General features: G+C 35.4%; 1 protein-coding gene across 1 annotated transcript in view; it reads left to right on the plus strand.

Moving 5' to 3' along the window:
- Window positions 1–18912, plus strand: part of CNTN5 (contactin 5) — a 1406915-nt gene that overhangs the window by 1216678 nt on the left and 171325 nt on the right. The window contains exons 14-15 of the mRNA XM_049713144.1: window positions 10396–10523; window positions 12799–12974. Of these exons, the coding sequence (XP_049569101.1) occupies window positions 10396–10523; window positions 12799–12974 (304 nt within the window). The remainder of the gene's footprint in view (window positions 1–10395; window positions 10524–12798; window positions 12975–18912) is intronic.

Consider the following 18912-nt stretch of genomic DNA (forward strand, 5'->3'; position numbering starts at 1 on the left):
GAGGAGTTCAGGCAGATAGCACATTTGAGCTGTGATAAATAGGTAGGAATCTAACCACTGAAAGGTACATGGACTTATGACTAGAGAAATGGTCTCCAAATACAGGTATGAACAGTTCAATTGTGCAAGATATTCATTAGGGGATGGGAGGGGGGAAAGGAGAAAATGGAATAACATGTTTGTTTTACTTATAATATCTAATTATTATATGTTTACAGTGTACTTAGCATTATTAGTATAGCACTCTATGTGTGTATGTGTGTGAGATGCGTAGGTAATTTACAAATGAAATAAAACACACAGAGAAAATGCATTACAAAGGGTTTGGAGACCTGCAGAGCACAGGAGATCAGGGATGATAGAAGTTATGACCATTTGGTGGAGACTTTTAACTGTTCTACAAAGGAGAAGTATGTTATTTTGCAGGCTAGACTGAGAGCCATGAAAATTTCAGGCAAAAGAGTGAGCTCTAATTTAGGAAGTTAAATCCAGAGGAAATGTACAATTTGAATGCAAGGAGTGAAAGACTAGAGTTCAGAAAAGCAATTAGAAAACAGGCTTATCAATAAATAATTTTACCTATCCCTCCCACAAAGCCTGGATAAGAATAAGACTTACCTAATGTTCAGCCCTCAAATGAGTTGTCACCTCCCCTGAGATTTCTCCTCTAACCACACTCACATCCCCCAGGCTGGTGAGCTGTCGCTCTATGTAATCCAAAGAGTTACCTGTGCTTATTCCTTTCCAGAATTTAATATGCTGAATGTTAATTTCTTGCTTGCTTGTCTGATGATTCCTCTTTAGTTGTAATTCCTGAGGGTAGGAACTGGAATTTTTTCTTCATTGTATACCAGATACCTTCTGTAGTGTCTGGACTACAGAAGTTATTCAATAAGAAGTTGACGAATCTAACTGAGATGCTTCACTCTATCTCCTGCTTCCAGCCATTCAATGGCCTAATTCCTACTTCTTGTAGGTATCATCTTAGATATCACTTTCTCCGGAAACGTGCATCTCCATTAGCACAATCTCATTTAATTATAATTACACATATAATTGTTTTTCCTATTAAGAAGATGACAGGAGGGACGCCTTCAAGATGGCGGAGGAGTAAGACGTGGAGATCACCTTCCTCCCCACAAATACATCAAAACTACATCTACATGTGGAACAACTCCTACAGAGCACCTACTGAATGCTGGCAGAAACCTCAGACTTCACAAAAGACGCCCTCAGGCGACCTACACACAGAGGCGGGGCCTAATCCAAAGCTGAACCCCAGGAGCTGTGTGAACAAAGAAGAGAAAGGGAAATTTCTCCCAGCAGCCTCAGGAGCAGTGGATTAAATCTCCACAATCAACTTGATGTGCCCTGCATTTGTGGAATACATGAATAGACAATGAAACATCCCAAATTGAGGAGGTGGACTTTGGGAGAAAGGGTAGACATGGGGTTTGCTTTCTGCATCTAATTTATTTATGGTTTTATGTTAATCTTAGTTTAGTATTTACAGCTTATCTTTGGTAGATTTGTTTACTGATTTGGTTGCTCTCTTCCTTTTCTTTATTTTGAGAAGAAAGTGTATTCTGTTGTTCTTGGATGGAATGTCCTATAAATATCAATTATGTCCATGTTGTTTAATGTATCATTTAAGCTGTGTTTCCTTATTTATTTTCATTTTGGAAGATCTGTCCATTGGTGAAAGTGGGATGTTAACGTCCCCTACTATGATTGTGTTACTGTTGATTTCCCCTTTAATGGCTGTTAGCATTTGCCTTATGAATTGAGGTGCTCCTATTTTGGGTGCATAAATATTTACAATTGTTGTATCTTCTTCTTGCATTGATCCCTTGATCATTATGTAGTGTCCTTCTTTGTCTCTTGTAATAGTCTGTTTTAAAGTCTATTCTGTCTGATATGAGAATTGCAACTCCAGCTTTCTTTTGATTTCCATTTGCATGGAATATCTTTTTCCATCTCTTCGCTTTCAGTCTTTATGTGTCCCTAGGTCTGAAGTGGGTCTCTTGTAGACAGCATATATACAGGTCTTGTTTTTGTATCCATTCAGGCAATCTATGTCTTTTGGTTGGAGCATTTAATCCATTTACATTTAAGGTAGTTATCGATATGTATGTTCCTATGACCATTTTCTTAATTGTTTTGGGTTTGTTTTTCTCGGTCTTTTTCTCCTCTTGTGTTTCCCACTTAGATAAGTTCCTTTAGCATTTGTTGTAGAGCTGGTTTGGTGGTGCTGAATTCTCTTAGCTTTTGCTTGTCTGTTAAAGTTTTAATTTCTTCATTGAATTTGAATGAGATCCTTGCTGGGTAGAGTAATCTGGGTTGTAGGTTTTTCCCTTTCATCACTTTAAATATGTCCTGTCACTCCCTTCTGGCTTGCAGAGTTTCTGTTGAAAGATCAGCTATTAAACCTATGGAGATTCCCTTGAATGTTATTTGTTGCTTTTCCCTTGCTGTTTTTAATATTTTTTTTTTGTATTTAATTTTTGATAGTTTGATTAATATGTGTCTTGCATGTTTCTCCTTGGATTTATCCTGTATGGGACTCTCTGTGCTTCCTAGACTTGACTGATTATTTCCTTTCCCATATTATGGAAATTTTCAACTATAATCTCTTCAGATATTTTCTCAGTCCCTTTCTTTATCTCTTCTTCTTCTGGGATCCCTATAATTTGAGTGTTGGTGCTTTTAATGTTGTCCCAGAAGTCTCTGAGACTGTCCTCAATATTTTTCATTCTTTTTTCTTTATTCTACTCTGCAGTAGTTATTTCCACTATTTTATCTTCCAGGTCACTTATCCATTCTTCTGCCTCAGTTATTCTTCTATTGATTCCTTCTAGAGCATTTTTAATTTCATTTATTGTGTTGTTTTTCATTATTTATTTGCTCTTTAGTTCTTCTAGTTCCTTGTTAAATGTTTCTTGTATATTTTCCGTTCTATTTCCAAGATTTTGGATCATCTTTACTATCATTACTCTGAATTATTTTTTAGGTAGACTGCCTATTTCCTCTTCATTTGTTTGTTCTGGAGGGTTTTTATCTTCCTCCTTCATCTGCTGTTTATTTCTCTGTCTTCTCATTTTGTTTAACTTACTGTGTTTGGGGTCTCCTTTTTGCAGGCTGCAGGTTTGCAGTTCCCATTGTTTTTGGTGTCTTCCTGCAGTGGCTAAAGTTGGTTCAGTGGGTTGTGTAGGCTTCCTGTTGAAGGGGGATGGAGCCTGTGTTCTGGTGGATGAGGCTGTATCTTCTCCTTCTGGTGGGCAGGACCACATCCGGTGGTGTGTTTTGTGGTGTCTGTGAATTTCTTATGATTTTAGGCAGCCTCTCTGCTAAGGGTGGGTTTGTATTCCTGTCTTGCTAGTTCTTTGGCATAAGGTGTCCAGCACTGGAGCTTGCTGGTCGCTGAGTGGAGCTGGGCCTTAGAATTGATACGGGGATCTCTGGGAGAACTTTCACCATCTGATATTACGTGGGGCTGGGAGGTGTCTTGTGGACCAATATCCTGAACTCGGCTCTCTCACCTCAGAGACTCAGGTCTGACACTTTGTTAGAGCATCAAGACCCTGTCAGCCACACAGCCAGGTACATGGGTAGTTTCTTGATTTTTCAGAAGTCTGAGGTCTTCTGCCAACGTTCAGTAGGTATTCTGTAGGAGGTGTTCCACATGTAGATGTATTTTTGATGTATTTGTGGGGAGGAAGATGATCTCCATGTCTTATTCTTCTGCCATCTTGAAGGTCTCTGGTGTGCTGAAGAGCTTGCTGAAATGCAGATTCCTGAAATCCACTCCCAGACTTGAGTCAATATGCCGAGGTTGGGCCCCAAGATGTGAGCCCCAAGATTTTTAACCATGTCCTCTATTCCTCTGTGTATTACTTCTTAAAACTACATGTTTTTCTATAATTACCTCAAAATATTTCGTATAAATAAATGCATCAATTAATTAATTTTTTAAAAGTACTTTACTATAGCATCAAAAAAAGGATAAACCTGACAAAAGATATCTAAGACCTGTAGACTGATAACTACAAAATATTTCTTGGAGAAATTTTAAATGACCTAAATAAATGGAGATATGTCATGTTCATGTACTGTAAAGCCATATCGTTAATGTATTAATTTTTTTGTGAAAATTGAGCTAAAGCACTGAAATTCCAATCAAAATCTCAGTAGGCTTTTTCAAAATTGGCAATCTAATTGAAAAATTCATATGGAAATGCAAAGAATATAGCCAAAACAGCTCTGAAAAAGAAGAGCAAAGTAGAAAGAATTAACTTACATGACTTCAAGACAAATCATATTGATACAGTAATCAAGACAGATCAGTGAGATAGCAGAGACAGTTAAGTAGTTGTTGACCTACACATATAATGTTAATTGATGTATCTTTTGGGCAGGGATTTTGCAAGCAACTTTTTATTAAGGAAATGCCAAACATTTACAAAAATAGAGAAAACAGTTTAATGAGCAGCTATTTGCAGCTTCACCAATTTTCGACTCATCAATGTGTTTCCTCTATGCCCCAACCTAATTCCCTGTGCCTCCGTGAATTATTTTTAAGCAACCCCCAGACCGCTCCATCACTTCATGCAGTAAATACAGTCAATTCTCATTTTTCTGTGTATCTATGTTCTATAAATTCATCACAAACACTGAATTAGCAAATACTGAACCATTGTTCATGGGGGAAAAACAGGGTTACGTTCCTGCAAGCCTCTGATCACCTTGTGGACAACTGGTCAGTACATAGCCTTGTCTTATGTATGTCTGTTTAAAGACATCTGATATAATATATAATGGTGATTTATTAACATTGAACTCACGGTCAACAACACCATAACTCATAATGGAAAGAGGTTTACCTAATGCATGGTTTTTCTCTGTAATGTACAGCTAATGGATTTTTTTTTTTATTGGAGTATAGTTGCTTCACACTGTTTTGTCAGTTTCTGCTGTACAGCAAAGTGAATCATCCATACATATACATATATCCCCTCTTTTTTGGATTTCCTTCCCATTTAGGTCACAACAGAGCATCCAGTAGAGTTCCCTGTACTACACAATAGGTTCTCATTTGTTATCTATTTTATGCATAGTAGTGTATATATGTCAATCCCAGTCTCCAAGTTCATCTCACTCCCATTCCCCCTTGGTATCCATACGTTTGTTCTTTATGTCTGTGTCTCTGTTTCTGCTTTGCAAACAAAATTGTCTATACCATTTTTCTAGACTGCACATATATGTGTTAATATACGGTATTTGTTTTTCTCTTTCTGACTTACTTCACTCTGTATGACAGTCTCTAGGTCCATCTATGTCTACAAATGACCCAATTTCATTCCTTTTTATTGCTGAATAAATATTGTATATATGTACCACATCTTCTTTATCAATTCCTCTGTTGATGGACGTTTAGATGCTCAACATCACTAATTATTAGAGAAATGCAAATCAAAACTACAATAAGGTATCACCCCACACTGGTCAGAATGGCCATCATTGAAAACTCTACAAACAATAAATGCTGGACAGGGTGTGGAGAAAAGGGAACCGTCTTAACACTGTTAGTGGGAATGTAAATTGATACAGCCACTATGGAAAACAGTATGGAGGTTCCTTAAAAAACTAAAAATAGAACTACCATATGACCCAGCAATCCCACTACTGGGCATATACCCAGAGAAAACCATAATTCAAAAAGATACATGCACCCCAATGTTCATTGCAGCACTATTTACAATAGCCAGGACATGAATGCCAATTAATTTTTGACAATGGAGAGAAGATAGTCTTTTCCAAATGGTGGCACAGAACAACTGGATAACCATATACTAAATAAATAAATAGATTCCTACCTCATAGCATGAACAAAATGTAACTCAAAATGAATCATAGACATAAACATAAAAATTAAAACTATAGAACATCAAAAAGAAAACATAGAAAAACTTTGTGACCTTAGGTTAGGTAACAAACCTAACCTATTGCTTAGTACAACAACAAAAGCACAAAGCATGAAATAGATTGGACTTCATCAACCAAGAACTTCTGCTGTTGGAAAAATGCTAAGACATGCCAGAAACTGGCAAAAAATATTTGCCAGTCTGATACCTGCAAAAGGAATTCTATATAGAATATAAAAAGAACTGTCAAACCTCAATAACAACTCCATAAAAATGGTAAAATATTCTCACACTCTCTTCACCCAAGAAGATATACAGATGGAAAATAAGCAAATATAAAGATGCTCAACATCAGCAGTCATTAGGGAAATGGAACTTATAACAACAAGATTCTAGAGTACCTGCTTATCATAATCACTAAAATTAAAAAGACTGACCATATCAAGTGTTGCAAGAACTCTCACACTGGGATGCTAGAAATATAAAGTGGCACAACCATGTGGAAACAGTATGGCAGCTTCTTAAAAAGTTAAACATAAAACTAACCAGATGATCTAGTCATTACAGTTCTAAGTATTTATCCAAAAGAAATAAAGCAAATATTCATAAAATACATATATACAAATCTTCATAGCAGCATAGCAGCCACAAGCTGAAAATAACACAAGCATCCACCAAAAGGTGAGGGATATGCAAGTTGTGCCATCTACACACAGTAGAATACTGCTCAGCAATGAGGAGGAATTGATTCTTGATCATTGTAACAAGGATGACACTCAATTTAATGTCAACTTAATTATGCTGAGTGAAATTAACTAAACAAAAGGAGTACATAGTGTTAAGAGTCTATTTATATAAAATTTTGTAAAAGTGAAAACTTACTCTAGTGATAGAAAGCAGATCAGTAGTAGTCCAGTGATAAGGGTGGTATGAGAAGGGGCTGGGGGGAGAGAATACAGAGGAACACAGGGAAGATTTGAGGGGGACATATATGTTGATGATCTCGACGATGCTAATTAATGGATTCATGACTGTATATCTATTCGTGAGAACTTTTCAAAGTTATACGCTTTAAACATGCGAGCTTATTATATGCCTATTATACATCAGTAAAGCTGTTAAAAAAAAATTGGCAGCTCTCATTGACCTAAAATAAAGACAGATATTTTTCATAGTATGAGAGGTCCTGCATAATCTTACTCCCTGTCTACCACTCCAGTCTTACCTTGAGCCACTCTCTGCTCCTGCTTTTTATATGCCATCATAATTGGCCATTTCATTCTTCAAGGTCTTGTGGTCTTTCCCATCTGGGGGCCTTACAAATGTCATTCCCTCTGCTTTCCCACACTTTGCCTAGTTAGCTCTCTTTCATCCTTCAGTTCTCACTGCAATACTTCACTCAGAAAAGATTCATCACCCTAAATAGTTGAGGCTTTCATAGTAAGAACTTTCCCTGGCACTCTCTACTTTTTCTTTTTAAAAATTTGTCACAAATTTTATTTAAAATTTTGAATAAATTTTCAATTAATGTCTACACACACCACAAAAATAGAATAATTTACATATATTATCAAGTTAATACTGTTAAAGAACTAGTTAGATATAATTATGATAGTTTTACGTATAAGGAAAGAGACTGAGTAATTTTAAGATCATACAAGTACTCGTCAATGACAGCGATTTGAACGCAACCCTCTCTGACTTTAAAGCACACAGTCTCAATTAGTGATTAATGATTCCGTGATATAATATCCATTATGATAGGGTACTAGAAAAAATCTAATCTGGAAGTCAAAGCATGATCTCTAAATAATATGGCAGCAGGTGCATAGGTGGTACTCCCAGACAAGCACTTGGAAGGGTCTAAAATAGGTTGTACTATCTGACAGGTAAGCCAAACATGGAAATGGAGAGTCCAGAAAATGATCCTGAAATTTGGAGATCAAGATAGGCATCAGGAAGTTAGCAATGAATCCTTGCAAGATAGGGTAAGCACAATGGTATACTAGGTAGATTGTGGTATTGCGCAAGTTACCAAGGCAAAGATCCAGTAACTAAGTGCAAGATGAGAACCAAGACACCTCCAGGTCGAGGCAGAAACTTGTGGAGAAATTTAGAGGCCAGAAGAGAGTAAATGTGCCTTGATACTAAGTGCTAGAATGCTGGTTTGCATTTCTAAAATTTCTCCCTGTCCACAACGGACCGTCACCTTACCACTCCCTTATTACCCCATTCCAAGTTCAAGGATGTCTCAGAAGAATTAGTCTACAAATCTGAAGATTCCAAATGTAGGAGTCACATGGTAATAACATAGGGCAGAAGACAAAGAAGCTGGAAATTGCAAAGAAATATTAATTCAGTATTCAATTATCTCAGTATTTGTTTGCAATAGCCAGATGTTATAATATAAATTGCATTCATTGTCTATTCTATTTTTTTCTTTTCTAAATTAAAAAAAGAGCTTATCTGATAAGGATTTGAAACTTGAATCAGTAGACAGGCTTTTGGTTAAATGACATTGTCACTTGACAGGTAAAAAACACCATGGTATTCAAAATTCTTCATCCTCCAAGTGGATCAGTGGCCTAAAGTACAGGAGTGTTCATAAACTATCTTTGTAATATATTGCCTCCTGTCAGTGAGAAAGGACTTATCTTAAATTAAGAGCTAAAATACTACCAATATCTAAGATACATTTATTTCTTTAAAGGGGGTGACATTTTTCTAAGATACATTTATTTCTTTAAAGGGGGTGACATTTTAAGCCAAACTTCTCACCTGCTAGATTAGAATTTACACCAGTCAGTAAAATGTAGACATTTTCACAATATTAATAATCTGCACAAACTGTAGTAATTTAACTATATTTCAATAAAGTGTGTCATTCTCACAAGAGAAAGCTTATTTGTTTATAAAAAGTATAATCTTTGCTTTCAAATAAATCTTTTTGTAGCATGTGTATCTTTGTGATTGAAATGGAATGAGTACATATATTCCATTTTTATAGAAATAGTGCTATCTAAATAACAAACAGAATTTTTCATTGACCATCTTAAATGGATTATATAACTTCAGAGACCACTGTGTTTTCCAAATGTCTCATTAATATCCCTGCTAGACATAAATTACAGTCAAATCCTCTATTCCTAGTTTGGCTTGCTTCTAAATTTGGCTCCCTTCTCATACATTGTAAATCAAATTTGATCCATATTGAAAATCCATATTGAGAACAGTAAACTGGTCTCTTTATGGATAATAATATGTAAGTATAAATTAATAAGCAATATTCAGCAGCCTAGAATCTAATCCAATTGTTAAAAGTTCAATGCTGCCCATAACCATGAGTTCTGGACTGATTGGCAAAACTGAATACATATTTTAAAATAACATAAAGGATGTTGATAAACTGATTTAGCCATTATTCTTGTATCTTAAATAGTTTAATGTTATCATGTTGCCCTGCAATAAACTATTCTTTTCAGAACTAGGAGGATCCAATTTTAGGATTTTAAGTTCAGTGAGACCTTTAGTTTTCTACCTAAAGTAGCACATACTGTTACTTCCTCTTTCCTAAGTCAGTCTAAATTCTAGTGGCATATCAAATAAAATCACAACAGCCATTTCTGTTATGTCTCGGGTTGCTTCAGTAGGTCGATGCACTGGTGAAATAATAGGTTATACTTCAGGAGCATAAGAAGGAGAAAAGGACAAAAATTCTAATTAAGTTTGATATCCTTATATTTCTGGAATGATGAATACACAGGAGAATATGGTAATCCTGAATGTCAACCTCATTTTCACAGAACTTCTAAAAATTTTTAATAATGCTTTAATTTCTCACCTTCATATAAGACTCAAGATCCAGTTTTGATAAAGGTCTTGAAAGAGCCCAAATGCAAACTCAGATGTCATGCTTTTATGTTTGAAAAGCGTAGTACGAGCAGCCCAGGTTTCAGGTATCAGGTCTGTCACGCCCTTGCTACACGGGTTGCACTGCAGAGAAACCACCATAAATCATCTCGAGGCTGTATACAATTAATTTTATGTTTGTACTTGTCCTCCTCTATGTTTTTATGATGTTTCTTTTTATATTTGATTTTTGAGGTCATTCTTGGTTTGAGGTGAAATACCTCAAGCTTAATATTAAAATAACACTGGTGATAGTATAAGTTTTAATAATCAAATTCAGGGTCACCTTTTTTTCCACAAGTTTTAAAAGGAACTGTCATAAAGTTGTCAAAAGAAAAATAACCCGTAACTCCCTAACCTTTTTAAATATAAGAAGGTGTTATGTGGGTTTATTGCATAATTTCTTGAAGGGCAAAACATTTCTACTATCACTGCATATTTTCACAGTGATCCTTTACCTTATTTATTATTACTTGGAAGTGGTTTCAGATTTCATGAGAGTTTCTTAACACTTACTTGATTTGCAGTAAAACAGGAAAAAAAAAACCTTTTTAATAATTTTCAGAATAGCTATTCTTCCAGACGGGAGTCTACGGATCTTAAATGCTTCTAAATCAGATGAGGGAGAGTACGTTTGCCAAGGGGAAAATGTCTTTGGTTCTGCTGAAATCATAGCTTCCGTTTCTGTGAAAGGTAAGAAAATGTGGCTAAATGTTTTATAAGCATAGTTTCGTGGCCTTATCAGAAAGTGAATAAATATAACGTGCATGTATGTGTATTTGCATATATGTGTGTGCATGTTCCTGTTCAAGAAATATATTGTACACAAAGAACTAACACAGTCAAATTGTCCCTTTCCATTATTTAGGGGACTAAATAATGAAGAAAGGAACACCTTGTTGGTAGAAATTTAAATATTATGCTCTGAACACACTATGTGGGAGGGTAAAGAAAGCTTTCTGAAGTTTTAGTCGATGTCTCAAAATTTAAAAGTATACCAATAGTATAAAAATATTTTCCTGAATCAAGATTAATTTTAGCATCAATCAGTAATATTCCTTTGTTACCACTTCAACTGGGGATTTGGGGCAAAAAAAAAGAGTAGCAAAAGGAGGACATGAACATGTGGTGTTGAAATATACATCAGATGAACTGACATCAGAGCTACTCTTTGATTTCTGCATCAATGGAATTTTTATACACTGTAACTTTTTAGTATGCTTAAATGTTTCTGTTAGTTTTCTAACAGTTAGTTAGTTTTCTAGTTCTAAAGTGAACTAGATTCCAAGTCTAGAACATTCTTTTGAGACTACCTGTCATTGTTTAGTACTAAGAAAATCTCCTATCTTAGACATTCTCTTCATTTGGTAAAGGAATAGTTTTCACGATGAAGTATATCACTAATTTTTTCCATTTGTGCATGTAGTATATAATGAATCATACTTTGGCCACAAAAAATATAGTAATGTTCATTTTCCCCTTTCTTTAGAAAGAGAAATGTAATTAAAATAGCCAGCACTCTGATATTTTAGAAAAGAGGCAAACATCCAGGGAAGGAAGGAACATAATTTTAAAAATGTCTTCACTTATAGCATACATTACTGGAATCCAAGTCAGTCTTCCAGTCCAGGTCTCATTCCTTGTGTGTGCTAAACAACGTTTTTCATAGTGAGGCAATGCTGGATCCACAGACTTTTTAAATTTAATAATAACAAAAATGTTCTCTGTTAATCACGAGTTAAGTGGAATATTTAGTTACTCAGAACATTCCAATTCTCACAGTTTAAACTGCAGTATGCTGTGATGATCTGTCTTCTCTGATGAAGACAGAATTTAGAATGCCACACAGAATATTTGACTTCCAGAATGTTAATATTTACTGTGGCATTCCTTTCCTGGTATCGCTCTTTCTGAGACTGCTTTGAAGGAGGCTGCATATTAAAGGATCTTATCAGTGGTTAACCATGGTCTTTCATCAGACTATGCTATTGCAAACAGTAGAGCTGAAATAGGAAAATTAGGATAATTTTTCATCTGTGTCAGGCTTCTTGAGGTATCTACAATCAGGAACCTAATTAGGAAAAAAGAAAGTATCAATATCCTGTCTCCATCACCTCCCTACTTTATTAAAAAAAATATCATATTGCAGTTGTTTGATCATTAGCTTAACTAACCCTTAGATGTACAGCTGGTATTAGCCTTTATTGGTTTAAAGTTGCTCTAAACCCAGTAAAAATGTATCTTTTTTTTTTTAAATTTAACTGAATCATTAAATAGTTAATGTAAACATTTTTTCTCAAAAAACATTTCTATTCAATATTTTGCCTTTTTTTTTAGATCTCAATTAAAGCATCCACTGTCTATCAAAGGGGATATTTTATAATCAGCCAGAGGTGCCTCTTCTACTCCTCTACTTACAAGGTTTTGTAAACTATAAAGTGAATACAAGCTGTTATAGTAGTAGTAGTAGTATAGTTTTTATCTCCTTTAAGATAGTAATTTGAAGGGAGGTGCTCTGTATAACCTTTAAAGTGAACTCACTTGAATTATTCCTCCTTAGATGTGAAGTATTTTTTATTGTAAAAATTATTTTATTTATACTTGATGATCCTTGAAGGTAGACAGGGAGGCTACAGCTTCTTTTTTCTAATGTTCCTCCTTCCAGAGCACCAATTGCTCTTTCTAGTTATGTAGTCTTTCCTCTTTTTCATCCAAGCTGACTTCTTAACAGGAATAGGGACTTTTAAATCATCTGTTCCCTACAAATGCTAATATTTCAATTAATATGGTAATATTTGGTAATATTACCAAATGGTAATATTTCAATTAATAATAGTTTATTAAAAGATATGTATCTGGAGCAACTATATTACATAGATTCCTTGTTTAATTTTTCTCTATTATTTAAAATGCAGAATGAAGGTGAAAACTATACGTTATGCTAATTAACATATTTTTATTTCTATAGAACCTACAAGAATAGAACTTACTCCTAAAAGAACAGAGTTAACAGTGGGAGAAAGTGTTGTCCTTAACTGCAAAGCAATTCACGATGCTAGTTTGGATGTCACTTTCTACTGGACACTGAAAGGACAGCCTATCGATTTCGAGAAAGAAGGTGGACATTTTGAAAGCATCAGGGCCGTAAGTTAATAAAATTTTATTCTTTGAGTAATAATACTTTTAGAAATTTAGACTCAAATGTAAAAACCTTCTTCTCTGTGAAATGTTAAGGAAAAATTAGGACAAAATTCAAATTGATTCAAACAATTATTTTATTTCATTATTTTATGTTATGTCAAACCAAAAATAATACTTATTTAAAACTCTCCCAGTAAGAAATTGGGAATACTTGATTATGCAGATCTGGTTTCTTTGCCATTTTTTTCTATTTGATTAGTATTGGCAATATTTACACCTTACTTCTCAAAAGTTATGTGGCTACATAAACATAAAAGTGTTATTTAAAGCATTCTTAGCAATTACGATACAATAAATAAATGAAATAAGCCTGCCTGTCCTACTCCTGAAGAAATAGTAATTCTTGGAGATTCTTTAATCTGTCACAGGCTATAGAGCTTAAACATGCAACCCAAAGTCAGAAATGCAGATTAGCCTTAGACAAACATTCACAGACATGCTCATTTCTCATTTGCCAAATCTTTCCTTGTATTATCTTTTATATATCTATGTGACAATCAACTAAATGGAGTAAGAAATCTTTTGAACCAAATTCTACAGTATGATCATAGTGTCTTAACAGAGAAGAAGAAAAATGATCTTTTCCCCCACTGGCTTTTTTGAAACATAAAAGAGTAACATAATGATGGAGAGAGACAAGGGCAATGGAACTCGGGTGGCAGAGAGAGATTTTGGCTGAAATATCTCTTCTATGTTGGTTAAAGAGGTGGATCCAAATACAAACTATGCCTACAAATACAATTTAAAATGCTGCCACATACTTATTAACATCAGTTTATTCTTCTGTAAACATTATGGGAAGCACTGGTAGACCACAGCTGTAATGAGCCCAAACATATAAAACTTGGCTTGGATTGAATTTTATTTTAAAGGTAATGTGATACAGTGGGAAAAGTCCTAGACCCAAAGTAAGGAATTTTCTGGGTCAAGACCCAGCTCAGTCTTTAATCAGCTGTGTAACAAAAAGCCAGTCACTTGATTTGCCTTGGCATTAATCACATAGAGCACTAAAGTGAGGGAGTTGGACCAGATAATTTCTAAGACCCCTTCTTACTCTAGAATTTGATAAATTTGTATTAGCAGAATAGTAAGAATGAATTTTCTTTGTTGCATTTGCCAATGTAACTTAAAGTAAACATTTTCTTCTAAATTATTCCTTTCATCCTGATTTACTTTGCAGTTAATGAGAGACTGTATAAATAAGAAAAAATTACCCAACTGCATTATTCACATCTCATTAAATAAATCAATTTTGTCAATGGTTATGTCATATACAAAATATTTAGATCATGTTAAACTCATTTTCCTCGAATTTGCGACTTTTCTTTTTTATTTACCTTGGGTCGATCATAGCTTCAAATTTTGAACAACTTTTATGCTATGAATGTCATAAAACAAAACCAGAAAAATATGACACAAAAATATTACATTTGAAAACAAAAAAATATACCATCAAAAATATTTCTTCTTAGGATTACCTGTAAACATTCATTTTGATTGATCAGAGATATAAAGAAAAAATATGTTTAAACTAAATTTTGGTTTTTCTTCATAGAAGCAGGCTTCCTCTTTATTTTAAAATATCAGTAGAGAAATTAATGGTCTGATAAATTATATGAATTCTTGTTTTTGTCTCTTATATGTTACCACTTTAGTTTCAGGTCCATTCATTTGTATAAATAAATACCTTTAATCCTTTTCATAAGGTTGGCAGTCAACTCTTTACACATATGCTGTTCCTGCCCTTGAGAATTACAAAATTGTCTCCTTATTCCATGCAAACCTATATTGCTACAAGCCATAATAAATTGAGCTCAGTTTGTAGACAGTGGTAATAAACTCCAGAATAGAAAAATAAAGCAAATTAATATATTGAGAAGTGAGAAAAATATTTAGCTTAAGGTTATGTAGAATATATCACTTTAGCTTATTTTAAAAAATTAATAGAAATATGTTTGTACTTAAAATATTTGGAAGCTTCAGAACTGCAAAGTTAGAAGAAATTGTCTATTCCCTCTACCCCAATTACCTCAAACACTGATTGGGTCCTCGTTGGCTTCAAGGACATACATGGGAGAGAATCCCATTCTGTGACTTGAAAAAGTCAGAGAAAAAAAAGAAAAACATTCTATCCCCATCCTGCCTTTCACCTTGTGAAATATAATATGTCTGAGAAATAACATGTTTTAGAAGGAGGGATGAAAGTGTTATAAGGAAGTGAGATTTGGGAAGGCCTCTGGTCATGTGGATACTTTCTGTTTGAGAGGCCAATTGAAGACTCTGGGAATAAGAGGGCAGGCCAGGGCTCAGAAGAGAGCCTAGTGGGGTGATCTATGGTTTGCTTTGAGTTTCAAAGGAGAGCCATTGATGAGACCTTAGGGGTATAGGCTGGTCCAACAGAGTAAGAAAGCCCAGCAGGATTCGGGACTTAAGCAGGAATAGAGTGTGCCTTTGACTGAAGTACTCTTTAGGTTAACTGACCTGGCCCTAACCCACCAGTGTGTGATTGAATGGGGGTGAATCAGAGGAGAAAGGGGGGTATATATTTCAAGTATATTAACACTGCATAGTGTCAAATGAATCAACCAAATCTCTGAAAAAAAACCCAAAAAGATACCAATTGTGTTGATACTTTCCATCTTGTAGTGCCAAAATATAGCTTAATGAAGTTCTCCACCTTTCAACTTGTTATAGTGATATGTTTTATACACAGCCATTGGTTTACAGATGAAGCTCTAGGAAAAATTTTATGTGTAACTTTTATAACACCTATAGACAAGGTATATTTATGTTTTAAATAAAAGAGTGCTTTTGGACTGCAAGAGAGTGAATAAATAAACATATAATCACATCAGGTTAAAAGAATAATAGCTATTGCTTTGAAATCTATAATGAAAATGCTTCTATTTCCCTTGCCTCTTGACTTAGGCCATGTTTTACAAACCCAGAAATTTGACTGATTTTTGGAGTGAATCCATTATTGAAGCCACTGTTCAAAGGGTCCAAACAATCAATTAGTCTGTAAACATTTGATCCAATTCACCCAAATCCCTTTTTTGGCAATGATATGAGTTAACTGAAGGTGGCAAATTAGTGAGGCTATTCTCAAGATTTAATTTAGATTCAATTGTACAAGCAAAGTGCTGTGCAGGATCCAAGTTAAAATACATGGCCTTTCACCCCTAAGAGAGCACAGATTAAGGAGACAGACAGCAGGGTGGGCTAGTAATCTGCTATCACAGTGCTATCACTAGAGAACTCTACATACAGCTGGCAGAAGAATTTGGTATTTGAACTGGACCTGGACTGGTAGAATTTTGCCAGGTGTTAGGAGGAGAAGCTGCATTTCAGACAGAGACAGCAGGTGAAGCAAAGACGAGGCAGAGAGATTAGAGCACGTCTCGGGAACAGTGAGGAACATGTAGCCCTGATGGCATAGTGACGACACAGAGTAGAGAATAAGTCACTATTTGTTGAATACATTTAAAGGAGAGCAGCAGAGGCCTCATTGTTAAAGGCACTGATTTTGGAGTCATGGAATTTGGGTTTTATTTGGAATGCAACAGGGAGCCATGTGACTCAGATTTGTTCTTTAAGAAGATAATTCTGACAGCTGTGTGGAGCAGGGGTTGAACATGAGGCAGACTTTACATTCATTCCAGGCAGGTGAAGCAGAGGTTACAATGAGGAATCGACCATTATAAGCTTCAGCCTTAAATAACCACCCTGTTATCAAATAATTATTTGCAATCGTGCTTTGACACAATTGTGTTTTGACACAGTTTTTTATGTTGGTCAGAGGTCTTTGAGAACCTCTTAATACTCTCAGGATGTCTGAACAGCACCTGAACATGGCCGTGTGACTCCAAAGCCACAGTCTTAATGGAGGACTATGGTGATCCATTGTTCTCCAGAGACTTGAAATCCCTAATTATTCATTGAAGATGTAAGCTAGTTTTAATCCCTACAACGCATAAAGATCAGTTACACTGAATATCATGGAAGCCTGTAATTTGTTCCTTTTGGAGCAGAGAAAAAAGCCAAATATTTGTAATCAGGAAGGTTGGCAAAAGAAGAACTGCCCTTTCCATTGTGAGCTCTCCAAATGTGATAAATTGCAACTAAATGGGCAACCAAATCAAAGTGCACTATTTCATGGTCCTTCATATTCACTCAATCCTCTGGTTATAACAATACACTCAGGAAAGCAGAGTAGGGATGTTTGAGTCCATTTTTAAATGAGGAAACAGAAGCATAAGACTTTTCCAGGCCACATGAATTCTAAATTGGGGTAAAATATTAAATACACTGTGATTTTTAAACTACGTTATGTTGATTCTCCTTTGTAAAGCTCACCCTCTCCACATTCATTGACCATTATGTGTTCAGCCCTTGCCTATAAACTGTGGGAAATAAAAATAAAAGGGAGATTTGGTTCTGATCTTCAGTAAATGTAAAGATGGCATAGAACATAAAGTAATTCAAGAAAAATATGACCATAAAAATTACTATTTTTTGTTAGAGCCAAATACTGTTGGAGACCAGAAAAGAGATTAATGTGAATTTTTTTTATCATTGTGGAGAAAAGTGAGGAAAGGAATTAATTTAGCACCTGCTATATGCCAAGCACTCAGCTTATATATATATATATATATATATATATATATATAAAATATATATATATATACACACAAACAATAGCTCATCAATTCCTCATAACAATCATATAAAGTAATATTATTTGGGAAGAAGGTGCCACCTGACGTAGACCTCAGAGGATGAGTAGCATTAGGATAGGAAAAGAAAAAAGAGAAAGTTACCTTAGATCAGAAAAGATATTGTATCTCAGGGTTACAAGGGATCCTGGAGATTATTGAGCTAGTCCTGGATTGGTACATGGATTCTCCATCAGTATCATCAGTGTCCACTGTAATCCTTTTAGTGATGAGGAACTCACTCCTCTGACGTAGTCCATTCCACTACCAACCAGATCTGAATGTCAGAAAATTAGAAAGTTGGAGTAATTATGATAATCTGTATACTAAGCATAGGAATCATAAGGGAACATGCCTGATTCATAGCCCTGATTTGTGTGGAGTATTAGGTGAGTGAAGGGGCCAGAATATAAACTCCTTAATACCATAAGATTTTTTATTAGCTGAAAGTAGTAGCCTATGTCAGTCTTCTTATCATGGTTACTTCTGTTCCTAGTTTGTCTTCTTAGGAATTAACCACTATTTCTTAAGGAGTAAAAATGTCAGAGTAGGGCTTCCCTGGTGGCGCGGTGGTTGAGAGTCTGCCTGCCAATGCAGAGGACACGAGTTCGAGCCCTGGTCTGGGAGGATGCCACATGCTGCGGAGCAACTGGGCCTATGAGCCACAACTGCTGAGCCTGTGCGTCTGGAGCCTGTGCTCCGCAACAAGAGAGGCCGCAATAGTGAGGGGCCTGCGCACCGCAATGAAGAGTGGCCCCCGCTTGCCACAACTGGAGGGGGCCCTCGCACAGAAACGAGGACCCAGTGCAACCATAAATAAATAAATAAATAATTTAAAAGAAAAAGAAGTGTCAGAGTAGAAGACAGCAAGTGCTCAACTGGTACCATTCTCTTTCCCAATGGATAAAAGTTAATGTTGTAAAAATAAATGAAATCACTGGACATACTGCCAGGGTTTACTGAGGCACAAAGCTCTTAGGACTTTGAGACCATCTGCTGCACCATCTTCATTATATTAACAGGTGTAAGTCTTGGAGGCACTTCATAACTAATCAGAAAATGTGTGAAAGGCCGAAAATCAACAGTTCTACTAAAGTCACAAGTTCTCTTTGGCTCATTCTGCTCACTAGTAATAGTCATACTTCCAAGTAGTATGGCCTCCTGGA

Source organism: Orcinus orca, chromosome 8 (genome assembly GCF_937001465.1).
Source record: "Orcinus orca chromosome 8, mOrcOrc1.1, whole genome shotgun sequence".
In the NCBI taxonomy this organism is placed as follows: domain Eukaryota; kingdom Metazoa; phylum Chordata; class Mammalia; order Artiodactyla; family Delphinidae; genus Orcinus; species Orcinus orca.